This window comes from Bombus huntii, chromosome 9 (assembly GCF_024542735.1).
Source record: "Bombus huntii isolate Logan2020A chromosome 9, iyBomHunt1.1, whole genome shotgun sequence".
Classification (NCBI taxonomy): Eukaryota; Metazoa; Arthropoda; class Insecta; order Hymenoptera; family Apidae; genus Bombus; species Bombus huntii.
In genome coordinates this window covers 3,597,117-3,620,593 of record NC_066246.1, presented here as the reverse complement: position 1 = coordinate 3,620,593, position 23,477 = coordinate 3,597,117, and the positions used below count along the sequence as shown (strand labels likewise).

Genomic DNA, 23,477 nt, shown 5'->3' with positions numbered 1-23,477 from the left:
ATCTTGAAAAACTGCGACGTAGAACTCGACTTGATTTACATGTATTACAAAAATTCAATATTTCTTTTTGCATTTCTTACAACAAAATTTCAAGTGAACAGAATAATGTATAAATGCGCGCACAGCCATGACTGTTTAATTTAAAATTCAAACGTGATATTCAATTACATTCATAATAATAACTTATAACATGTAATGAACTTAGAACACTATTCTATCATTTTTATCAACTTCTTATAATTAACACACAATATTAATCGCTTTTTCGAATTCGCTATGTAAAGTTCGAGTTGGTTAATTAAATTCAAAAAATTAAATTTCGCGGAATATAGAATTGGTTTAAATATATATATATTCTTAAAAAGATAAAATGGCGGATTGCCATTATTCACCGGTAGTTATTTCGAAATAAGCTAAAGAATTGAAGTTCAAAATATACAAGTGAAATGCATACTAAAGTACATATTGTTCAATAGTTAGCTAGTACGTTTTTAAATGCTAAATATATATCAAAATCTTACATTTTATATATATTTTATCTGATTTTGTTACATTTTTTATAAAACACTATTTATGTTTAATTATATTATAAAATGTAGAAAGATTATCATACATAAGAATAAAAATTTATATTGTAATTATAATTATAAAATATGATCATTTCTTTTAGCTTTATTAGTTACATATTCAATATATAGTGAAGTTTATACTTAACCTGTCGGATTATACATAGGTTATGTAAGTTGTACTTGCTGTTATTAGGAATATGACATAAAAAATATTATTACACAGTGCCCATTTTTTTATATATTTTATTTGTTTTCAGCTTAAAGTTTTCTGTACAGTTGCGAAAATGTCTATTACGTTAAATGTAAATGATCCATCAAAGGATGAAGAATTAATAGAAAATTGTCAGCACTTTAAAGAACGTGCAGAGCGAAATCGTCAAAAAGCATTACTATTAAGAAAATCTAAAATAGTTTCTCATCCTTATATAAGGAGGTACGTTGCCAATATCAATAGTTAGAAAAATAAAAAATTGTATAACAAAACATTTGTACTTTTTTAAAGTGAGAACGAAGATTCAGAAAAGAGTACATCATATAAAGTTCAAGGACAACGTGTTATAGATAGTGGAGGAGGTTTTCTTATAGAAGAAAGTGATGAATTAGAACAACAAATGGTATAACATTTTTAATTATTTTAATAGTTATTACACTAAATATTAATTGGATTTCATAACTAATATTTTCTTTCTTTTCAGTTACAAATAATATCAAAACCTGCACCTATTCTTGTAGATTTTCCTCATTGCGATGAATGTAAGAATGAATTTAAAGACTCATATCTACTACAAACATTTAATTTATCTGTATGTGATAACTGCAGGTATACAAGCATTATTTGAACTAGCAATTATTTTAATATAAAACTTTAGATTATTATAATTAGTTTTTTGTATTAGAGATCCTAAGGGCAAGCACTCTTTGATTACAAAAACAGAAGCAAAACAAGAGTATTTATTAAAAGATTGTGATTTGGATAAAAGAGAACCTCCATTAAAATGTATTACTAAAAAAAATCCCCATAATGCAAATTGGGGTGAAATGAAATTGTATTTGCAACTACAAATAGAACAGAGAGCTTTACAAGTATGGGGTTCTGAAGAAAAATTATTAAAGGAAAAAGAATTACGTGATGTTAAGAGGGAAGGAGCTAAAATAAAAAAATTTAACAAAAAGGTAATGATAAACGTATTTCAAATCTAATATCGTACTTGTACTTTAATACAAAATAATACAATATAGATATTTTTATCTTACCAACTTACTATTTTTGTATTGTACAGATTAAACAATTAAGAATGCAAGTCAGGAGCTCGTTATATGATAAAACATCAAAAGCTTCTCATATGCACGAGTTTGGAGAAGATACATATAATGAACATGATGATACATATACACACACTTGCGTTACTTGTGGATATGAAGAAACATACGAAAAAATGTAAATTTTATAATAATGAATTTTATAGGAATTATTGGATTGTGTTTTTAGATATGAGTTTCTTATATTAAGAAATTTATTTACTACTCGCGAAATGCATACACAATAAAAAAGGATAAAAAAATCACTTCCCTTATTTATTTATGTATTTTCTCTCTCTTGTTTAATTTTCAATTGAAATTTATTTTTTGTACTAACAAAAGTTTATACATCATAATGTATTCCTAATGTTTCTATCATTTAACTAGTTAAAAACGAGAAATATAATTAATAATTTTTATTTGTGTTATAGTACTGTAATGATATATATATATATACTTTTCTTAATTATGGAAAACAATTTGATTGTACTCTGAATATTCTACATGTTTTCAATGATAATCTAGCTAAGTCACTACAGCTAAATATTAATATTCTACTATGTAAAAATATAACTATTTCTACAAAAAAAATAATCATTTCACCATATTAGCTTCATACAAACATTGTCAACTTTATATTTCATTGTAAATTAAGTATACATATTTCATAACATTTAAAATACTATCCTACTTCCAACAAAGTCAAACTTTTAGCATATTTAATCCATTCTTGAATTTGATTCAAAATTTCTATCGTTGCACTTTTGTTCAAATTATTAGTCATTTAGTTTTTTGGTTTATGCTCTTCCATGTACACAAAAAATATTACATATTACATATAACCAGCCGTTCAATATAAGGTATTCTAGTGACAGATTAAGATGAATTCATTTATATAGCATTAATGTTAAGACTTCTCTATGAACTCCTTACATACATTTTGTACAGGCAGTAACATATTTGGCACAGACAGTTTAATTCCTGTAGTATCTTGGGGAGTACTTATCGCATTTGTTACTGCGGTAGATGATCTGAAATAAAATTTCGTTTTATTTATTCATTTTATATTATTCTTTTAGGGCTTTCCATTATTTTATTTATAGACATACCTGTTGTGCCTAAGATGACTTTTGACTAAATGACCAGCTGTAAGAGCAGCCATTAATGATAATTCGCCGGCAAGTACTGTGGCACATATTATTCTAGCTAATCTGCTAGCATTTTCACCAGGTTGATCAGTATGTGCACCTTGAACACCTAACATAGCCAAACATGCTCCTTGTGCAGGAAGACCAGTTCCACCTCCAATAGTACCAATTTCTATGCTGGGCATTGTACAGGATACATACAGATCTGAACCATCTGCTCCCCATGGTTCCATTAAAGTCATACAATTGCTACTTCCAACATTTTGTGCAGGATCTTGACCCGTAGCGATAAAAATTGCGGTTACAATATTTGCAGCGTGCGCATTAAAACCACCTACGCTGCCAGCTATGGCGGACCCAATCATATTTTTACTTATATTCACATCAACTAATGCGTGAACCGATGTTTTCAGCACATTAGTAACAATATCTGCAGGGACCACTGCTTCACAAACAACACTTTTACCTCTACCTTGAATCCAATTTACTGCTGCTGGTTTTTTATCCGTGCAAAAATTACCGCTTAACGATAATATTTCCATGTCGGGGAAATGTTCCTTTACCGTGTTCAATGACTTTTCAGTACCCTTAGACAACATATTCATACCCATAGCGTCACCAGTAGTAGCCACAAAACGAATAAACAAATGCCTGCCAGCAATGCGTATGTGAATCTTCGTCAACCTTGCAAATCTGCTAGTTAAATCAAAATTCTCCTTCATTTCTTTGAAATTTTGAGGATCTTGCATCCATGCCATAGCTTCACTTGCTCTAACGATATTTGGAAACCTCACAACCGGTCCCCTAGTCATTCCATCAGCAACTACGCGGCTTGTTACACCGCATTTTAACAATGCCCTACTACCACGATTTGTAGATGCTACTAAACATCCCTCTGTTGTAGCCATTGGTATATGATATAATTCGCCATCAACTAATAGTGGGCCAGCAATTCCAAGCGGTACAGGCACATACCCTATAACGTTCTCACAACAGGATCCTAATACTTTACTATAATCATAATTTTTGTACGGTAAATCGAGGAGAGTATCGAGAAATTTTCCCGCCTCTCCAATTATAAGACGTCTGATTCCAACACCTCGCTCCATGTCACCAACTGCTTTCTCTAACTGATACGCGGCTATATGCTTATTCTTCACTAATTGAATTATTTCCTCGTCCGTTAGCCCACTTGCTCCAAGCTATGAATTTAACAATATATTTAAAAATTAAATATAAATTAACGATATTTTCAAAAATAAATTGGGATATATATACTTATAATACCTTTACTTACATCAGATTTGTATATTTCGAGACATTCTTTTAAGGACCTAGGAACTTTCGATTTTGGAGGCAGATTTTTATCGTCCCGCTTATCTATATTACATTGTTTTTCGTCTATTTGGTCTTCCTTGTCATCGCTCCAATTATGTATGTTAGAAAGAAAAGAGATACTTTGCATTCTACTAAAGTTTTGCTTAAATGGCAGCTTGATGCTAAGCACATTCACATCTTCACTTTCATTTTCTTTTCCTTTCACACATTCATTTTCAACCTTTTCTTCTGTATCGTCTTCTACTTTGGATCGTAATTGTTTAGCGATGTCTCCTTTATCTTCGAAGAAAATAAATTTAACTGCGAGCGCAAGAAGGAGTATCAATATCACGATATTATCAGCACTGACTGACAACCAATTCATTAAATAATTCTTCACTTCGAATGAATTCTCTGTCTTGTTATAAGAATTCACTACGACATGTGAATTCGCGGAAGATACTTCTCTTTCTACAGTAGGTTCGCTTTTGTCACTTCTGAAAGACCAGCGACTAAAATAAATAAATATTTTATGTCAACGATTACATTGATGTAACTTCCTAAGCTTATGAATTATCTAATTTTATTGTATCTTCCCACATACAATAATGTACATAGATTAACCTGCCGCTATTTTTATGTACTATTTTGATAACACTTGAATTTACTATAAAGATATTAATAATTATCATCATCTTTAACTCGACACAGAAGTGTTATACACTGTTTCCTAACTTAACATACGAGGAGATAAAGAAACCCAAACCTCGTAGAGATACTATCTCCTTCTCTGCAATTCATTGAATATGAATCAAATGTATATTTATGCTACTGTGTAATAAGTTGAACCTGACCTGTGGAAGTTAAGAATAAGGAAACTGTCAAACAAGAAATATGCTCAAGTAAAAAAAAATACATATCGTATGGGGCAGATTTCTGATAACTTTTGTCAGTTTTCTTTCTATTGTTATCTGATGTATAAAACATAAAGTTCATTTCAAACGGAAACACGACTCGTATATATTATGGAAAACAGAAAATAAAACAAAAATGCAATACCTGTTAGCGTGTACCACAAATAGGCCAGCAATCATAATCAATTTAACGCGTTCTACTACCGGATTCGGCTTTTGATCCTCTTCGTTTAATGGATGCATTATAAAAATCTTATCGGCAGTTAACGGTTTCATAGCATTAGTTTCACGAGAAAGCTGAAATATAATAATAGTACGAGGTAGAATGTACAATTCATAAAACTATTTTAACAATTAGCACAGAAATCTAAAAATTACCTCGAGAATAAGTGATAAACATGCAGGATAAAATGTCATAAAAACGATATAATTTACAATAACACCTAAACAAGCGAAACTGCACAGGATTTCCAATCTTTTGACACCGGATAAAGACCCTATGCTAATAAGTAGAGTTTCTACTAAAGTATCTAACGTAATAGTTGGTCCTAAGAGCGACATGCCGCGAGCAATATTTGCTCGTACTTCTTCTTTGTTTCTGGAACTTAGAGCCAATTGTGCTAATACAGCGGCTTTTGAAAGATCGATAACAAGCAAGAAGAAGAATAATGCATCCCTGAAAAATAATAACTTTATACAATAGGAATTAAAGGAATTTCTAGACTTTACAATCCATTCCGAATAAGACTTACTTTAAATCAGAAATATCACTGCGTCCGAAATTCATTACGCTGGACGTGAACACAACACTAGAAAATACTGTAAATAGGCCGGCAATACCTGTCAAAACATTACATTCAAGTATTCTTACTATTATCATTAATATCTGCTAATAAATTCTATTTATTATTTTGTTACTTAAAATTAATTCGCGCATTTTTCCCGGTTAAATGTTATGCGAATTCAATAATTAAGTGTCATCGCGTGTCGTACGGAATGAAACGATATTACTTTCCATAAAACTTTCTCTGACACTGAAAGCTTTCACGCGTACCGTGGAAAGATCCGGTTATATGAATAATCGGCCAATACATAATTATCCTAGATTCTTCTTTAAACACGTATTTCGTATCTTCAATTTTCCGAAATATCAATTAAACTTATATATATTCACTTACCTAAAATATATTTTGAACCCAATTTTTGTAAATTGCGAAACTGATGATAGGTGAATAATATAGCTAGACATCGTATTATAGTCATGACTATAATATCAGCTGCATTTAGGTCCTAATAAATAATCATATATTACATATATTGTGTAAGCAATTTTGAGGTTTACAACGATCATTTCCATCATTAAGACATTTCCCGACTCAAATTTGAAAATTCAATTGAAATTTACTCAAAATCTGCTTACATCCAAATTACATCTACCGGGCCGACAATGTAAAGCCAAAGGAAGAGTTCTACTATCTCGAGGATATCCACTTCCGGTCTCCATGTTCAGAATGCATGCTGTGAGTGTGAAGGTCGTCACAATTACTTCTAGGGGGTGCCCAGCACAAAACCGGCCGTGAATTTCGAACAGATGTGTCAGCATGTTTTTTGTTTCTGATACCTACCTACGACTTGAAATGACATAAAATGTTATTATGAATAAGATTATGATAAAAGAATATAAAATATTAAAATAATGTATTTAAACATTCAACATTTCTCCAACGTGTTCTCCATAAAGATCAACTTTAAGGTAGGACATTAAGATATTTCTATATCTCGTGGTAAAAAAAATGTATAAAGTCTCTCTTTCTGTAAAATGGAACTAAAATAGATAGAGTTACCATAAAGAAGACGATACCGCGTGTATGGTGAAGTTGAAGAAAGTGTTCGTTTGTCGAAAGCGTTCTTTATTTATTGTTACAGAAAATATTCGGTAAAATCGACAGGTAGAGCCGTTTATTCTTTTCAACTGAGGGAAGAAGATACCTAACAGATCGCGTAAACATGAAAAAAAGACAAGGAACAACTTCAGCGAAAATAAGTGAAGGTTTGAGTGAGTAAAGTGTCACACGGTAACGTTCCTTCCACATGTCAATAATGCTCCATATAATCATAACACTTTCAATTACGTTACGCACTCCACATGTGTGTAATGAGACACGATTTTTTTTTTTTTTTTACAAAACCGAAATTCCGCCCGTACCGCTTTGACATTGATATTCGAATACTTGCAGCCGGGAGAAAAATGAAACAACACGAAGCAATGGCGAACGGAATGCAAATGCTGAGGAAATATTTTTAAAATCAGAATAATAAATAGATGGATTGTTTTTATAGCGCTGCAACGTGTGATTAAATCCCAGGAACTTAATTAACATTTCAAAGATAGAAACAATTTCAAAGTAAGCAATAAATTTCTACAGCTATGCGTTTACTGAATTAATTATGCGCAATTACCTATATATGCAAAACAAATAAATGTAAAATAGGAAAAAAAATGAAATTTAATCACAAAAACAAAAAATGGAAGGATATGCATCAAGAACGGTAACATTCCAACAACGCAAGAGAACATTTCTATTCGTACAAACCATTACTATTAATTACTATTAATTAACCAGTATACTGTTATATATTATACAATAAATTGTTTCAGTTCTGACAGTTACATCTATAATTTGTTACCGACCATTTTAGATATACAAACCGTAATAGTAGTAAGTCCATTTGTAACATATGCTAAAGGAGCTTCTTCTTATGAACTTCTTATGAAATATTGGAGCTCATGAATTACCAAACACAAAGTACAATATATAATTAACTATTATAATTCAAATGATGAGACGACTTTCATAAATATTGGACAAACTAATGCAAGTTTATCTTATAAAAGAAGAAAAGGGAAAAAGGCAGTTCAGATATAGATAAACAAAAAAGACATTGATTGCATTCAAAGCCAGAGGCATTCAATCCTACAATCTGATGGAATTATAAAGTCACCTTTGGATATATACCTACGATTGTATAAAATTTGAATATTACAAGATTAATTACTATACGTTATCAGACTCGTGCAAAAATACACTTGTACGTAGTGCACATATCATTATTTCTTAATGAAGCATAAAAGGTTAAACTTTACCTACTGCGTACAACGGGAGAACGTCGCATAGCTCAAAATCTTGCTGATAAACTAAATACTCCCTAAAGAAGTTACTGAAAAAGTTGTGGTCATCGGTACACAAAGTACAATAAATGCCATCTCATTAGAGTCAGAAAACGCGAACATTTAGAGATATTGCTAAACAGGCGTTAGGACAAGAAGAAGAGCAGCTCGTGTATCAAATCACTTTACTTCAATGTTATTGAACATTTTCAAACTTGTTGGACCACTTATACATACATATATGTACATCAAATTTAATAATAAATCGAGTCAACATAAATACAACTATAGCATAAGAGCTATAACTTGTACAAAATTAAGAAGGGTAGAATACCTTCTGAATGTTTTGATACCACTGCAAATTGTGACTTTTCTATAAAGAAAGCCACTCATTAAAAGATAATAACGAAAGAATACTGTATATTTGACCTTTATGAATAGTGGAAGACATGAGCGATGAAATATACACCAATCGCAAGATTAGGAATAGAATAGAAATTATAAAGAAAGATTGAATGATATCAGCAACGTCCGCTGCGTCTGAGCAATGTTCCTCAGCTGTTGGAAATATTGTCACGTGCAAACGCAGCCATTTATTTATGGATAATTATACGAATTAAAATATGAATATTGTTTAAGACACTAGGCTCGAGAGATGTAGCAGCAAAGATTATTTACCGCCGGAATGATAAGCTGACAAGTATTTATCAGTAAAATAAGGGCTGCTAAATATAATTAGCCCGTAAGGTAAAGAATAAGAAGTATCACTTGCAGATATAAAGAAGTATGTGAGAAGTGAGAAGAATTCTGAGCCGACAACGGATTAAGTATCGTGTAACTAGCGAGAAACTAACTCTAACTGATGCACTAACTCTAAACTACTCGAGATGAGGCTCCTATAGTTCCTCATACGAGAGTTGTTGGCAGGGTAGAAACATGCTTTAACATTAATTGTTTATACATTTTAGTTTACAAGGGTAGTGCTCAGTTCAGTATGATTGGTAAAACTTCTTCTGCAAGTGGTCATCCCATGAGCACCGGGAGTCGAGGATACGGAGTCGCCCTAAGGATCTGCACGGGAATTCTTTTATGAAATATCGACATAAGCTGGTATAAAAGATAAAAGGAGAGAAAATCCTTGAGTCTCTATTTATGACAGGCAGTTTCTAACAATGGAATAAGTGCATCAAGTAATAATCGGTGCTAAAAAAAATAGAATTTATTAGGTATGTACCTGTACATAAATGTTTACAGATATATAAATGTATAAAGATATAAATGTATGAAGCTGTAAATGAATAAAGGGATGAAAACATACATCCTGCACATAGAATAAGAATAAGAAGAAATTCTGGCATGGAATTTAAAATTTTGTACATAATAAAACATGCAGTATATGTGTGCATAATAAGTATTTTAATACACATATACGCGTGTAGCCACGTACCCGCATATAAATATATATTACAAAAACAGAAATTAAAATAATAATACATCAATATATCTATTAAATATAGATATATATTATTATACAATTAAACACATTATATATAATTAAATATGCATATGTACAGGTTCAAAACAATGACAGTTAATCTTTATACATGACTGACTGTAGATCTTATTAAACCATCGTTGAAAGCATTTACTCTATCATTTCTGATTTTCCACAACGTATTTATAATCATCTAATATAAATTTCTTGTATCTAGTCGTTATAGAAAAACATCTTATTCAATGTGGTCGACATTGATCGATACCTTAACATATTTTTAATTACGTATTCCTAATGATAAATGAGAGGTCACGAATGAAACATGAATCTTATGTAAGCCTCGATATTTGTGCTATCAGTGTGACAAGTGTCCTAAAAGTATTACAACCTAAAAGCATATATTTGTATATAATTTTAACATTCTAGAAATCACATTGCAATGTCGGTCAGCGTCTATAACATATATATTAACTACATATTAACATAGCATAAATTGATGTAACTATGAAAGAATCAAAAGTAGTTAAACGGTGCGAGGAGTATACTACCGTTCAAATTAATAACACAAATTAATAACAAGGAATAATAGTATAGTACTTTTTTGTTTTTATGTCTCTTTCTCCTTGATAGAAGTTTTGACAAAAACATTGAAGTTAGAATATTTTTTAAACTAATCATTTTTCGACCCAACTACCTTGGTCCTTTTGGTCTTTTGTACTTTTTGCTTTTGATACTTTGCTTTTTTCTAGAGAATTAAAAAATGTATCGAATAATGTATAAAAAAATGTGTTGTTCCGTTTAAGAAAAATGGAGATGACTTCGACTTTTCATCGAAGTAAAATCTTTTGCGAAATTCTTAATATTGCAATTTTTAGTCAATTGAAAGTAGATTAATTTTTGTTTAAATCATTTTATGTCCGACTATTAGAAGTGTCTGAAAAATTGTAAGGATTTTTAAACCACCTTGTACAGCTGTATAAAATCATTGCATTATTTACATTCTGTTAAAGATGAGCAAGTACCCGGTATTTTGAGCGGTAATATAGATACGTATTTGCTTGTACACCTCTCTTGTACCGTCCAGCTAGTCAACTTATCTCTCAAGAATATCTTGATATTGTACAGAATAAAACAGACTATCAATTTGATTACGATAAATAAAATGAAGTATCACCATTATTTGCGAAAATACACTCCTTGGGTTTCCAAATATTGATGAATCTAAGTCTACGATGCACAAGGTTTCGTTCTATCTAACATTTAATACGAAACAAGCTTAAGCAAAAATATTTATCCTCCAATAACTTTACGGTAGTTTTTATTTAATTGTAATTATTCTATTTTCTCAAACGATCTTATAAAAAAAAAAGTGAAAAGAAGAAAAAACGTGAAAGCCATGGAAAGCATTACTCCTTCGTAAAATAAATAGAAAGTATGATCGAGCACAATATAACGAACATGAAAGTATATCACCATGCTACCTTCTTTACAAGGGGACTTGGTATATAATTTTTCATAAAAGTATTTAACTGCTGTACTCTTGTCAATTTTTATTCCACAATCTCATCAGTTTTATAATCATTGCTAATATTATGTCAAGGAAACTCCTTGATATTAAACTGGTATTCTCGAAATTTGTTGAAAACATTCAGTTTCTTAAATATATGTCTATGTTTTCTATGTATCTCGATGATTTATCCTATCATCGGGTCTATCTTTATCAGCTGCGTTAAATAATTCGTTTCCTCTGTTCATCTTGTACAAAGCAAAAGATATTATTTTTTACAATATGAACTGAATCCTTAATACAATATGGAAATTTCCGAGTTGCTAAATATAGACTACCCTGTAAGTATAGTATACGTGGTGCTGAAACGTTAATAAATAACACTTTTTAAATACTCTATAATTATAATTTAAATACTCTGTAATTAGACTATATCAATTATCTATATGAACTTCAAACGCTGAATAACACGGATAAGGTGTATTACTTAATCTGGTAGTTAAAAAAGATAAACATACAAAAGATACTAGGAACTTTAGTCATACGTTATATAGTACTAATGATAATGTAGAAGTAAAGTAAAATAACTTTAAATAACAGAACAACTTTTGCGCGGTAATTGTTCAACTAACATGACGTGTAGGTGGAAAAGGAAGTTTTAACAGGACACTGTGTATCGTTAACTCCATTATTTCTGACACAAATGAAACAATAGCAATAAATGTGAACATGCGTACCTTGTTAAGGTGCACGTAGCAACTCGATGAAACTCTTGACGTATTGCGCACGTGGTTCAGTATCGCATATATACATGTATGTGCTTGTCAACTCTTCCCTATTTTCTTTTTAACGTCAAATAAAATAGTGTCAAAAATATGATATGCAATCGGCAAGGCTTTCTATTTGACTATGTCAAACTCCTGTGTACCTTCGACTTATAAAAATGCAATTAAAAAGTAGTTGTTAATTAAAATATTAAACAATTTGTTTCCGGAAGTACTACCTCTTCAACGGAAGAAGACTTCCACCGAATTTATCACGATTAAAAATTACATATAAAGGTAGACTATTCGATACTTCGAGTTTAGAGGAAGGAAACTAATATGGAACAAGCACAGTCTTAACAGGACGAAGCTCACCAGCAAACAAAGCTGCGCTAACGCTCGAATCCATTCGACCGGCCCGATCGACCTTACAGAATCAGTTTCGACCGTGTTCGACTATTTTCGTGCCCCTTCCTTTCTTCCTTCATAAGCACGTGTCTTCTTTCTCAATACATAATACTGAATCTTTAGTAGTCTAGTTATTAGGAATTATCTGGTCTTTAGTAGTTTAATAATTTAGAGAAGACTAGTCTTTACACGTGATTTGAAATTTGAAAGTAGCATTCGTCGTAATAATCGAATCAAATTTTAATAAATTACCGGGATAACGCGCTGGAATTTCGCGTTTAATCATCTCTTACACATATCATTGCGAAAATCGGACAACAATATGCATTTCATTTCTTTCACACTTACTCGTACTTTTGTTAGATGTGACGGATATATCCATATGTCACTTGGTTATTGCCACACTAGTGGTCGAACTATTTTTAAGTATACATTCTGTGAATATATGAATCAAAACAATATTGATAAATCAATTTTTATTTTAGCTATGTATATCAAATTTACATTGATGTAACAATGATAAACAAAACTGTGCAAAGAATTATGTAAAATGTGAATCTTTTCTAACAACATTGTAAAAGTTTGCGTATGACGATTTGACACGGTTTTGTGAGACAATTTACAAATTTAATGCGATTTGTTGTTCTCCATTCTTAGAAAATGTGAGTTTCATGTTTTACGAGAATTCAATTATATACAAAACTTTGTACGAGCATAAAATGCGAAAATACGATTATATTTCGTGCAAGAATTTTTAGTTTATTTCGTACGATAGATATATGAAATATATATGTCGGAGATGAAAGGAAAGCCGAAGCCTTTCCTTCGAAATTTTGGGAACATCCTCTAGTACTCTAGCCTAGATTTTATCATGGCTGTAATTATTCGAGATTTGTGATAGCGAGATTGGGCTCGAGGTGACATTTGGTCGCCGAACGTAACCACGGTCACGGGATGGACGTTGTGCCTAACGGAGGTCTGGAGTGGTTGTATGGTTTTTTCCACAAATGTGGTTGTGGCGGCATGCGGCCTCGGGAGCGGGCCTAGCCACGTGTGATGTTGCCTCGGAGGTGCTGATATAATGTGACAACCATTGTATTAATAATCAAATTCCAGGCAAAAACTGCGTAGCAACGGCGTTTGGAACTTTCTCGATGCTTCCAACGAGTATGTATCAAAATTAAGGCAGAAACTGCCTAGCAACGGCGTTGGAACCTTTTTGATGCTTCCAAACGAGTATAGAAAACAAATGCAATCGTACAGCGAGAAAAATCTCCACGAGGCTGGCATTTGTGCGATTGCATTGGGGAGTGACACATCGAGCATTTCAACAATCATGTTTTACGCCTAAAATTAGTTTACGCTTAGTAAAGAGTTATCCCATTGACCGTGGATTCGTTTGAACCCAAGAACATTGTTAATAGCGTTCATTAAACTTATTATTCGTAAATCATACTATTCATTAAACTCACTATTCGTTAAACTTATTATTCATTAGACTTATTATTTGTTAAACTTTGTAGTAGTCTTGTATATACGTGTAAATATAATCTCGGCTTTGTAAAGCAATGGCTAATTCACGTGAAGAGTTGTTACGCGCCCAAAATTCTAACCATAACTCGACATATATATATTTTTTTTCGAACACAAAAAACGTAAATAAAGAGTCTAATAGTCTACATTAAAATTTCAGTATTAGAATGTTATAATAACACTAAATTAAGGACAACTAGAACACTTGGCTTCCATGGAAAATCCATTTATGTGTACATATTGGAAATATCGACGCGAAGGATGATTACAAATTTCGTACATCGCCTTTGAATGAAAAGTAAATAACATTTTAGTTGGAACCGATCTATAAGCGGCTTTAAACATAAACCTTCCTTCTCGGAACTATTTTAAATACAACAAAAGTAGCCAACTCCGTTTCAAGAAAGACGCCATCCTCGTCAGAATCGAACTCCGTCATCTTACCCGAATTTAGCGGATCGTATTACGTGATCATAATTATAATCGATTAATACGTACTTATGTACGTATCGTATATATTATTTAAAATAATTAAATGAATATTTATACTAAAAATATATAATTTGTTTTTGTACGAATAAGTAAACGTAACTTCATGCAGAGAAAGACAATATCTAAGAAAGTTCCATTTAGTCAACTGACTTTCATTTGAGAGTCATTATCGTTTTCGAAAATTGAAGAATCGTCAAATATCTCAATGATGTTGTCATACAAATCATTATCATATTGTATAACATATGGAAAACTATCTGTAAACATTTATTATAAAGGCAAAAAATTGAAGGCCATACAGAAGTTAGTAAGTATAATGTGAAGCCTATACAAGATATGCAGCATACCTGGCTTATAATCGCGAAGTACATTTGTATTTAAACGATTTCTCTTACTAAACGCGTATAGCATATTCATTTGTCGTATCTGTAGAATCTGTCTGAAAATTCCGTATGAATTGACTAAGAGTTCTACAGAGAATTAAACATTTATATTTAACTTAATTAAGTCTCAATATTAATATTGACAACCACGTATACCACAATTGCAATTCGCAAAATTTTAATGCATGAATTAATTATATAGGTATTTTCAAATATTAAACTACATAATTATTGATATAAACGATTGATGTTACCTAACTATTATTGATATCAAAAAATATACCATATAAATATGTTAATTTCACTATTTATTCATAAGTATAGATTTTAATTTTATTCATTACAAAAATATCTATTATATATATGACCAGAATGTCATAATTTTACATTAATTAAAAGATTACATAAAATTGTTTTATTTTATAGTTAATATTCTATTATCACTTGCACATACATATCAATTATTGTAATAAATTGTTTCACATTGATATGTGAACAGATAATTTAATAATTAAGACGTACAACATTAGTGTCCTACTTTATGTCAATGTGATAAAATATTTTAATCAAGAAATCGAACATTTTGTCACATATTAGTATGAAAACGTTAAGATACTCTAGATAATTTTTGAGAAAATCACTATAACTATATAATAAAACTATTAATAAGCAATAAAATTATCTTCAAAAATAAAATAAAATTGTATATCAAACGAACGTAACCTAGAAAAAGAAAAAGAGGGTACTAAATGATCAACATACCGTAAAACTTGTTAGAAGATAAAATACGTTTCATGTAGATATCAGTGTTTAATAATTGGCATATCCAATATGTATGATTCAATATTTTTTTTACAATTTCACAAATTAATTAGCATTCTGTACACCAATACTGGACCTCTTAACAGTATTCTCTCTTACACAAATTATAACGACATCTATAGGACTTTGTCTACAACTTAAAATGATCTCTACTGATAATTTTTGTTTATACACTTTTTTTCTAAACGATATTGGCCAAATATTAACAAATTAAAGTAAATTAAAATATTCTAAATATCCAAAAATGTTAATATATGCAACTATTCAGAATATAACAACAATAATTTTATTTCACATAACCCACCTATTTTATGGCATATAAATTGTTAGTAGTCTAATCAATTATTTACGGTAATTACATTTATATTTCTGAACAATATTATATTTTAATGCATTTAATTATCATTTCAAATTTAATTTGTTTTTTGAATCTCTGTGGAATATTTAACATAATTCATCATACTTTGTTAGCAGTTCCTCTGACAACATCAGATATTTCGTTTGGTAAATGATCTAATGTAGGAATGTGTACAGATAAACTTTTATATACAGAATCTCTATTTCCATCTTTTTTGTGCCTTCGTTGGTCCTCATAGTTCAATTGTTGTTTAAGAAAAATAGCATTCTTGAAGAATTCTAAAGTGTTTCCAAAACTCTTTCCAGCACCATTCATTGCATCAATAGCACTTACAGCATACTCTACATCAAAACATCTACCTAAAAGTTGCTGTTGAAGATCAAGCACTTCTACTCGTTTCTCCATCATAGGAGGTAATACTTTCCTTATATGTTCCTGAAGTCTATAAAACGCAAGAGATGGTTCATTTGCAACTATATGCATATTTTCAGATATACGCTCAGTTGCTAGAATATTAAAAAAATAAGGTGTCAGAAACAACCAAAATATATTCATGACAAAGATATACACATGTAGTATATATAGAATCATAACCTTTCTTAACTCTCGCCTCTAGTTCTTGATCTAGTTGATACACTTTTGCAGTCATTATTTAAAATATTTTATTAATATTAAGTTTAAGTATTATATATGTATAAGTATATACAAATATTGTACAAAATTCTCAAATTAAATCAATTTAATCATCTGAAAGTAATATTTTGCTGTTTTACGATACGCCTCAGATATTTGATACAATTTCTATATTCTTATTAATATTTTACATATGATATTATAAATGAATAAAATCTTTTTTCTACATCAACAAAATTTTTGTATAAACACAATAAACACAACACAAGACATTAATTTATTTTCACCGCCATTTTATTAAACACTCTATACCGGAAGTTAATTGCTAGCAGACTGTGTTTTCCCTTGACGAAACGTGGCATCAAAGTGTGTACTGTTGGCACTTCTCTCAAATGTATCTTCCAGATCGAGTGAAATAATCGTTTCGCTGTCTTGAGTGACATGACGTTCTATCGTACAAAAAGGTAACAATTTTTATTGTATACATAAAACTTATGGAACTATTCATTATAATCATGAGACTTTTGTAAATGTAATAGAAAACTTTGCTATTTTTGTTTAGAATATTTCAATAATGAATAACTATAATATTTTACTCTTTTAAATAATGTAAATTACTGGCTTTTTATGAATGAAATATATAAAACTTTCTACTTTTTACGAATTATAATAAGTAATTTAATAACTACAATAAATTTTGTACAAAAGAATTATCAATTATGATCATTAAAGTCATTTATTTATATATTTGTATAATTTTATGTATAGATTTTATATCTGTTGATAGAATATAAATTAAAAATGTGACACACACACACACATTGAATTTAATCAATATAAACAATGTAATTTTTAGTAATAATAATGTTCTTTTCAATGTTAATATCCTAGCATGAAGTGGCATATCATATTCATAGCATTTGCTGCTTTTCTTCTTACTACATATGCAGAGGAAGAAGAAGAAGCTGCAAGATTATTGATATCTAAACAACTACTTAATAAATACCTTGTAGAAAATATGGACATTGTAATTAAAGTAAGTATAAAAATAAATATGGTTTATGTATATGTAATATTTTTATCTTAATAGAGAATTTATCATTTATAGTATACAGTGTATAACGTTGGCAGCGCAGCTGCATTAGAAGTTGAAATTACAGATAATTCTTTCCATCCTGATCATTTCACTCATGTCAGTGGAGAATTAAATGCAAGGATAGATCGTGTTCCACCCTATACAAATGTCAGTCATATAGTTGTTGTAAGGCCACGTAAATTTGGATACTTTAACTTCACATCAGCCGAAGTTTTATATAAACGCAAAGAAGATGCTCCTAACTTACAATTTGCCGCAAGTAGTGAACCTGGTGAAGCAATAATTGTATCATTTAGAGATTATGATAAACAATTTTCTTCACATGTTGTAAGTAACTACTGAATATTATGTAAGTCAATATAAGCATTGTATTGATTGTAATAAAATATAAAATACTTATGTATCATTTTAGGTTGACTGGGCTGCATTTGCTGTGATGACATTACCTTCATTAGCTATTCCTTTTGCATTATGGTATTCTAGTAAAAGCAAATATGAAAAATTACTTAAAACTACAAAAAAACATTAATCATATACTTATCCTAAGTCATTCAACAGAAACTTTTTTCTATACAAATATGAGAAATTCGACTGTCCCCCCTTTCTGTACATCTAATTTTATAATAAATATTATTTATAAATAATTTACATTCGCGTGTTCTTCATCATTATGCTTAGTTTAGATTATAAGTATACAAATTATGCTTATTCGCTAATAATTATTTATTTATAGATTACATCTTACGTTCATATAATCTTATAATTAGTAAATATTATTTATTTTTGAGAATAAATAATGTAAAAATTACATAAAACCCTCCCTTTATATTGCAAAACAGTTCAACTGTATAAAGGAATAGGATATGACGAATCCCTGTTACTATTTCTTTACATTATTACTTGAGACTATGTACATATGTATATCAAATAACTGAATGTATGACATGTACATAAATTACATAACTAGAAACCATGTACATATATGTAAAATAATCAACCTATTCTTGAACTATAGTTACATTATATCATTTAATATTCTGCTATGTATAAAATTATGTAACTTAGATTATATATTACAAAATATGCACTCTCTTATGTACATATATACTTGCACACATTTAATATTAACATAAACAAGATGACAAATAATTAGTCTTCTAATAAATTATCTATATATTTTTACATAATTTTGACAACATCATTTTTGTATAAATAGTTAAAGGATATAAATTTAATCGTGATTTGTTTACATCATTCATATGGATTTACAGCAATCTATTCGTTACTAAATAACTTTTAAACCAAGTATATACATACTTCGATAATTATCGATGCTTTAAATCGATATTCGTTACTTTTAATCGAACTGTGTTAATTTAATTGTTATTATTAAAAAAGTAACGGAATCACATTGGATTTCAAATATTTCTTACTTATCCATTATTAGTTGAAGAAAAATATTGTTTATGTAGCTTAAAAAGATAATAATTAATGTTTAAGGAATGTTAAAAATATTTAATTTTCAAGAATATGACCAATCAAGAAAGATTATAGCTCACATATAACATTCATGAAAATACTGCTTAAATAAAACTGTTGATTTTCTTATTTGGCACTTAGTCTTGTTATTTGCCGAAAAATACAAGCTGTTGATGTCTCATTTATTTGATAAGACATTTTATATAACAATACGTATGATTATTAACGATCAATATGTTCTGAAACTTATTTTGTGAACAATTACTGGTTAATTACTTCGCAATTTTCAAATTACTGTAACTGTAGAATAACTATCGATAGATTATCCCGCGTTAGAGTAACTTTAAAGATATTATTTGGATATGTTAAGTTTATTTTAAAAGTAATTGATTCTGAAAGTGAGATTTACTCGCAAGAATGGCCGATGAAACAGAAACGATTCGACTTGCCAACGACGATATTGAATGTATGGAAGGAGAGATAGATGCTGATGATGTAGATGAAGAAGGTTCAGATGGAGTTGTGGTTCCAGAACTTCAGGGTACATTATCCAAATGGACAAATTATATACATGGCTGGCAAACTAGATTTATTGTTCTCAAAGATGGTACTTTATCTTATTACAAATCTGAGCAGGACAGTGGATTTGGATGTCGAGGTTCAATAAGCTTGTATAAAGCTAATATTAAGGTATGAATTGGTATAAAGGAATCAGTCTCCTGTAAGATTTAATTCTCTGATAAAATTGGTAAAAAACTCATGATATTACTCTATGCTATTTGTTTTATTAGGCTCACGAATTTGATGAATGTAGATTCGATGTGTCTGTAAACGATTGCTTAGTATGGTATTTGAGAGCAAGTAATCCAGAAGAAAAGCAGCGTTGGGTGGATGTTTTGAAATCTTATAAGGTACTAAAATTTTATTATATAAATTAAGTAAGTTATTAGATAAATCTAATAAATGTTCCTTTGTTCTATTAAAAAATATATATGTTTGCTTTAAACAGTCGGAATCAGGTTATGGAAGTGAAAACAGTTTGAAGCGACACGGTAGTGCTATTTCACTTATATCAAATACACAATCTATTACAAGTGCAGGTAGCTTCACTAAACGTGGAGTTAGAGGACTAAAAGAGAAGTTAGCAGAACTTGAAACTTTCAGAGATATTCTGATCAAACAAATTGATACTTTGCAGAAATATTTTGATAATTGTGCAGAAAATGCTAAAAATATTTCCACGAAAGGTATATAAATTAATAATTTCCATTTGTGTAGATTCATTTGTTATGTATTCAGTTGTTTCATGTCCTCTTTTATTTTTTAAATAAGTACTTTTTTTTTCTTTGCTTTTAATTGAATGGGAAAATTATTTCAGAAAATAAAGTGGAGACAATGTTTAATCCAGCTGAACAGTCTGTGGACTTTAAAGGAGAAGCAATAACATTTAAAGCAACGAGTGAAGGTGTGCTAGCAACATTACAGCACTGCGTTGAATTAATGGTGCAACGAGAAGATGCATGGCGTCGTAGATGGGAAAAAGAAATCGAGAGAAAACGAAAAGTGCAAGAACTTTACAAAGCTTTGAAAGAACAAGTTACAATGCAACAAAGTGACTTTCCTAGACCTAGAGTTCTTATTCATGGAGGTCCAGATTATGAGGTTCGATTTTATAAATTAACAAAATATCTTTAAAAAAACATAACATAGTAAAAAAAATTTTAATGTTTAAGGAAGGTCCACATAGTGCTCTTTGTGATGAAGAATTCTATGATGCAGTAGAGACTGGATTAGATAAAATTGATGAAGAAAATCAACTAAGAGATCGTTTGAAACAAAAATCAGTTTCAATTTTAACTACTCCGATAATGTCAGCAGTTAAACACAGACTTTGGCCAGAGGTAATTATTTATTTTTAAAGTATGCCATATCTATATTACAATATTATAATAATTTTTAGATACAAAAAATAACGATGGAACAGTTGCATTATGCGCGTCTTGGAGTAGGAGCCGGTGGATGGCAATTATTTGCTGAAGATGGTGATATGCGAATGTACAGACGCGAAGAGGAAGCGGATGGTTTAGTGGTAGATCCTTTGAAAGCTTGTCATGTTGTGAAAGGAGTTACTGGTCATGAAGTTTGTGAAATATTCTTCAGCCCTGAGTATAGGACAGGATGGGAAGCTACCCTTGAAGATATGACTGTGGTTGAAAATATTTCCAAAGATACTTTAATATTTTTACAAACGCATAAGCGAATTTGGCCAGCAAGTCAGAGAGACGCATTATTTTGGTCACATATGCGCCGAGTCTCCGATGATCAAGATCCAGATGCACATGATTTATGGATAGTTTGTAATCATAGTACAGAACATCCTGATTATCCTGTAAGATTTTATATAATTTAATTATATATACTTATATATAACATGAAATATTTATATAGACATGAAATATTTACAGCCAAACACTGGAAAATGTGTAAGGGTTTATCTAACTGTTTGCCTTGTGTGTCAGACTTTTATTGATCCTCCGAAAGATGAAGATGAAATAAAAAGAGAGAATATAACTTGTAAAATAACTTATTGTTCTGTTGGTTTGTACTATATCATTTATATATTTAATCTGTGTATATTGATATAGTAATATTCTATTATATCTGTAACATTATCTTTTTTTGAATACAGTTAATCCTGGTGGATGGGCTCCAGCATCTGTTCTACGTGCTGTTTATAAAAGGGAGTATCCAAAGTTCCTTAAACGTTTCACTAACTTTTGTATTGACCAGTGTAAGGCTAAACCAATTATATTTTAAGAATAATTAATAGAACTTCCATATTTTCCATCCAATTTTTCATTTATTACATCAAAGCATTTTTATGCCCTTGATGTACTAATATATCAAAGAAAAAAATCAGAAGTTGAAAGATAAAAATTTGGAAGCAAAAATTCTCTCAAGTAATGAAAGTGTTTTATATACTATTTTTCTTATTTGCTTAACGTGATCGATGTATATATATATATATATATATATATATATTATAATATATATATTATTATATATATGTATATATTCATAGCTTAGTAAAACAGGATACAAACTGTTACATTGAAAGTGATTTATTAAAGCGTAAAAAAGTATTATATACACTTCCAAAATAACTTTATAACGTGGGACGCATGCGCTAAAGCACTGTTTGTAAATTATATTTACTTCTTTAAATAACAGCTTGTTACTTTATTGTTATACAGAATGCTATCGCAAGTCACTTGTACAAATCTTAACAAATTGAATATATACACATTTATCTATTGTTATATTATATATCCAATTAAACATGAAACTGTATGATACAAATTATATTGTTATTTTTATTTATACATAAAATGTGTACACATTGATACACAGTATAAGGGTCAAATGGGGAAACATAATAAAGACTGTTGTAGATTTGCCGTAATTACTTCGAATCTGTTACTTTAATTTAATTCCTTATCATTATTGAGATGTCATCAACGAGAATCACATTTTTAATTAAATATTTTTATTTGATTCCTATAATTAGAAAACGATTATTTACTGTACAGTTTTAACAATTAAATATGTACAAGGTTTTAAAATTAGTGATAGAATTTTCGTAAGAAATAAATTTATTTCTACAAATTATTCAACTAAAATAAAAAAAAAATCATATATATATACATATTAAATATAAAATTCTTTTATATATACCTCATATGCTCTACTATCAGAACATTGAAATTTGAATTTTGTTCCAATAAGTGTAGCTTAAAAATATTAAAAGAGGATATAGAGAGATGTATAAAAATGTTTCTCTGGTTTCTTACAAACTATTATGATTTACAATAATGGCCAAAATTCCGAACAATTACGTGAAAAAGTATTTTGAATTAAAAAGATCCTATATCAAAAAATGCAACTCTGTAAAAATTGCTTATCGCTCGGTAAAACATACTTCCATACATAAGAGGTAACAGAACAAATAATAAAATTAAATTTCACTATTGTATTTACAAATTTAATTATTTAATTTTAGCCATTATATTAACAAATTGCTAGTTTGAGCA

General features: G+C 29.8%; 5 protein-coding genes and 1 long non-coding RNA gene across 13 annotated transcripts; 3 read left to right on the top strand and 3 right to left on the bottom strand.

Annotated features, from left to right (window-relative positions):
* The first annotated feature begins 344 nt into the window (after positions 1 to 344).
* Positions 345 to 2,134, top strand: LOC126869463 (DNA repair protein complementing XP-A cells homolog). 4 transcript variants are annotated; one of them, XM_050626046.1, is made up of 7 exons: positions 345 to 483; positions 671 to 738; positions 827 to 1,002; positions 1,072 to 1,183; positions 1,265 to 1,389; positions 1,466 to 1,742; positions 1,850 to 2,134. In XM_050626046.1, exons 3-7 carry the CDS (start codon positions 854 to 856, stop codon positions 2,009 to 2,011), a joined length of 825 nt encoding a protein of 274 aa, XP_050482003.1. In that variant the 5' UTR covers positions 345 to 483; positions 671 to 738; positions 827 to 853; the 3' UTR covers positions 2,012 to 2,134. The 4 variants fall into 4 exon arrangements, with proteins under 4 accessions (XP_050482003.1, XP_050482001.1, XP_050482005.1 ...); XM_050626047.1 differs by having other exon boundaries at positions 350 to 458; XM_050626044.1 differs by lacking the exon at positions 671 to 738 and having other exon boundaries at positions 349 to 458.
* Positions 2,135 to 2,480: 346 nt separating this feature from the next.
* On the bottom strand, positions 2,481 to 16,092 carry LOC126869449 (3-hydroxy-3-methylglutaryl-coenzyme A reductase). 4 transcript variants are annotated; one of them, XM_050626005.1, is made up of 10 exons: positions 12,422 to 13,025; positions 12,156 to 12,352; positions 6,668 to 6,878; positions 6,426 to 6,537; positions 6,000 to 6,087; positions 5,626 to 5,923; positions 5,393 to 5,544; positions 4,314 to 4,845; positions 2,978 to 4,218; positions 2,481 to 2,899 (listed from the first exon to the last, which is right to left on the bottom strand). In XM_050626005.1, the coding sequence occupies exons 3-10, from the start codon at positions 6,848 to 6,850 to the stop codon at positions 2,776 to 2,778; spliced, it is 2,730 nt and encodes a 909-aa protein (XP_050481962.1). In that variant the 5' UTR covers positions 6,851 to 6,878; positions 12,156 to 12,352; positions 12,422 to 13,025; the 3' UTR covers positions 2,481 to 2,775. The 4 variants fall into 4 exon arrangements, with proteins under 4 accessions (XP_050481962.1, XP_050481963.1, XP_050481966.1 ...); XM_050626006.1 differs by lacking the exons at positions 12,156 to 12,352; positions 12,422 to 13,025 and adding an exon at positions 15,761 to 16,092; XM_050626009.1 differs by lacking the exons at positions 12,156 to 12,352; positions 12,422 to 13,025 and adding an exon at positions 15,761 to 16,092 and having other exon boundaries at positions 6,668 to 6,872.
* LOC126869468 (BLOC-1-related complex subunit 8 homolog) lies at positions 16,084 to 17,137 on the bottom strand. The gene is made up of 2 exons (XM_050626054.1): positions 16,773 to 17,137; positions 16,084 to 16,684 (listed from the first exon to the last, which is right to left on the bottom strand). The coding sequence occupies exons 1-2, from the start codon at positions 16,825 to 16,827 to the stop codon at positions 16,278 to 16,280; spliced, it is 462 nt and encodes a 153-aa protein (XP_050482011.1). The 5' UTR covers positions 16,828 to 17,137; the 3' UTR covers positions 16,084 to 16,277.
* LOC126869467 (translocon-associated protein subunit beta) lies at positions 17,138 to 18,555 on the top strand. The gene is made up of 4 exons (XM_050626052.1): positions 17,138 to 17,275; positions 17,703 to 17,847; positions 17,920 to 18,234; positions 18,320 to 18,555. Exons 1-4 carry the CDS (start codon positions 17,253 to 17,255, stop codon positions 18,434 to 18,436), a joined length of 600 nt encoding a protein of 199 aa, XP_050482009.1. The 5' UTR covers positions 17,138 to 17,252; the 3' UTR covers positions 18,437 to 18,555.
* Positions 18,311 to 19,587, bottom strand: LOC126869475 (uncharacterized). Its single transcript, XR_007690934.1, has 2 exons — positions 19,467 to 19,587; positions 18,311 to 19,379 (listed from the first exon to the last, which is right to left on the bottom strand). It is a non-coding gene; the product is annotated as an uncharacterized LOC126869475 (long non-coding RNA).
* On the top strand, positions 19,513 to 22,849 carry LOC126869452 (ceramide transfer protein). 2 transcript variants are annotated; one of them, XM_050626016.1, is made up of 9 exons: positions 19,513 to 19,927; positions 20,023 to 20,076; positions 20,178 to 20,297; positions 20,396 to 20,633; positions 20,765 to 21,048; positions 21,120 to 21,287; positions 21,347 to 21,775; positions 21,852 to 21,984; positions 22,076 to 22,849. In XM_050626016.1, the coding sequence occupies exons 1-9, from the start codon at positions 19,886 to 19,888 to the stop codon at positions 22,201 to 22,203; spliced, it is 1,596 nt and encodes a 531-aa protein (XP_050481973.1). In that variant the 5' UTR covers positions 19,513 to 19,885; the 3' UTR covers positions 22,204 to 22,849. The 2 variants fall into 2 exon arrangements, with proteins under 2 accessions (XP_050481973.1, XP_050481972.1); XM_050626015.1 differs by having other exon boundaries at positions 19,513 to 20,076.
* The last annotated feature ends 628 nt before the right edge of the window (positions 22,850 to 23,477 follow it).

Excerpts from the sequence above, each read along its gene's own strand:
- LOC126869463 (XM_050626044.1), top strand. Across the intron at positions 1,184-1,264 it reads ATGAATTAGAACAACAAATG|TTACAAATAATATCAAAACC; the intron begins GTATAACATTTT and ends CTTTCTTTTCAG. Across the intron at positions 1,390-1,465 it reads TCTGTATGTGATAACTGCAG|AGATCCTAAGGGCAAGCACT; the intron begins GTATACAAGCAT and ends TTTTTGTATTAG.
- LOC126869467 (XM_050626052.1), top strand. The coding sequence starts at position 17,253 with ATGACGTTCTATCGTACAAAAAG. Across the intron at positions 17,276-17,702 it reads ACGTTCTATCGTACAAAAAG|CATGAAGTGGCATATCATAT; the intron begins GTAACAATTTTT and ends TTAATATCCTAG. Across the intron at positions 18,235-18,319 it reads AACAATTTTCTTCACATGTT|GTTGACTGGGCTGCATTTGC; the intron begins GTAAGTAACTAC and ends GTATCATTTTAG.
- LOC126869449 (XM_050626006.1), bottom strand. The coding sequence starts at position 6,850 with ATGCTGACACATCTGTTCGAAATTCACGGCCGGTTTTGTGCTGGGCAC. Across the intron at positions 6,538-6,667 it reads CCGGTAGATGTAATTTGGAT|GACCTAAATGCAGCTGATAT; the intron begins GTAAGCAGATTT and ends ATTATTTATTAG. Across the intron at positions 4,219-4,313 it reads TCGAAATATACAAATCTGAT|CTTGGAGCAAGTGGGCTAAC; the intron begins GTAAGTAAAGGT and ends TTAAATTCATAG.
- LOC126869452 (XM_050626015.1), top strand. The coding sequence starts at position 19,804 with ATGGCCGATGAAACAGAAACGATTCGACTTGCCAACGACGATATTGAA. Across the intron at positions 20,634-20,764 it reads TAAAAATATTTCCACGAAAG|AAAATAAAGTGGAGACAATG; the intron begins GTATATAAATTA and ends AAATTATTTCAG. Across the intron at positions 21,049-21,119 it reads ATGGAGGTCCAGATTATGAG|GAAGGTCCACATAGTGCTCT; the intron begins GTTCGATTTTAT and ends TTAATGTTTAAG.
- LOC126869468 (XM_050626054.1), bottom strand. The coding sequence starts at position 16,827 with ATGACTGCAAAAGTGTATCAACTAGATCAAGAACTAGAGGCGAGAGTT. Across the intron at positions 16,685-16,772 it reads AGAGGCGAGAGTTAAGAAAG|CAACTGAGCGTATATCTGAA; the intron begins GTTATGATTCTA and ends TTAATATTCTAG.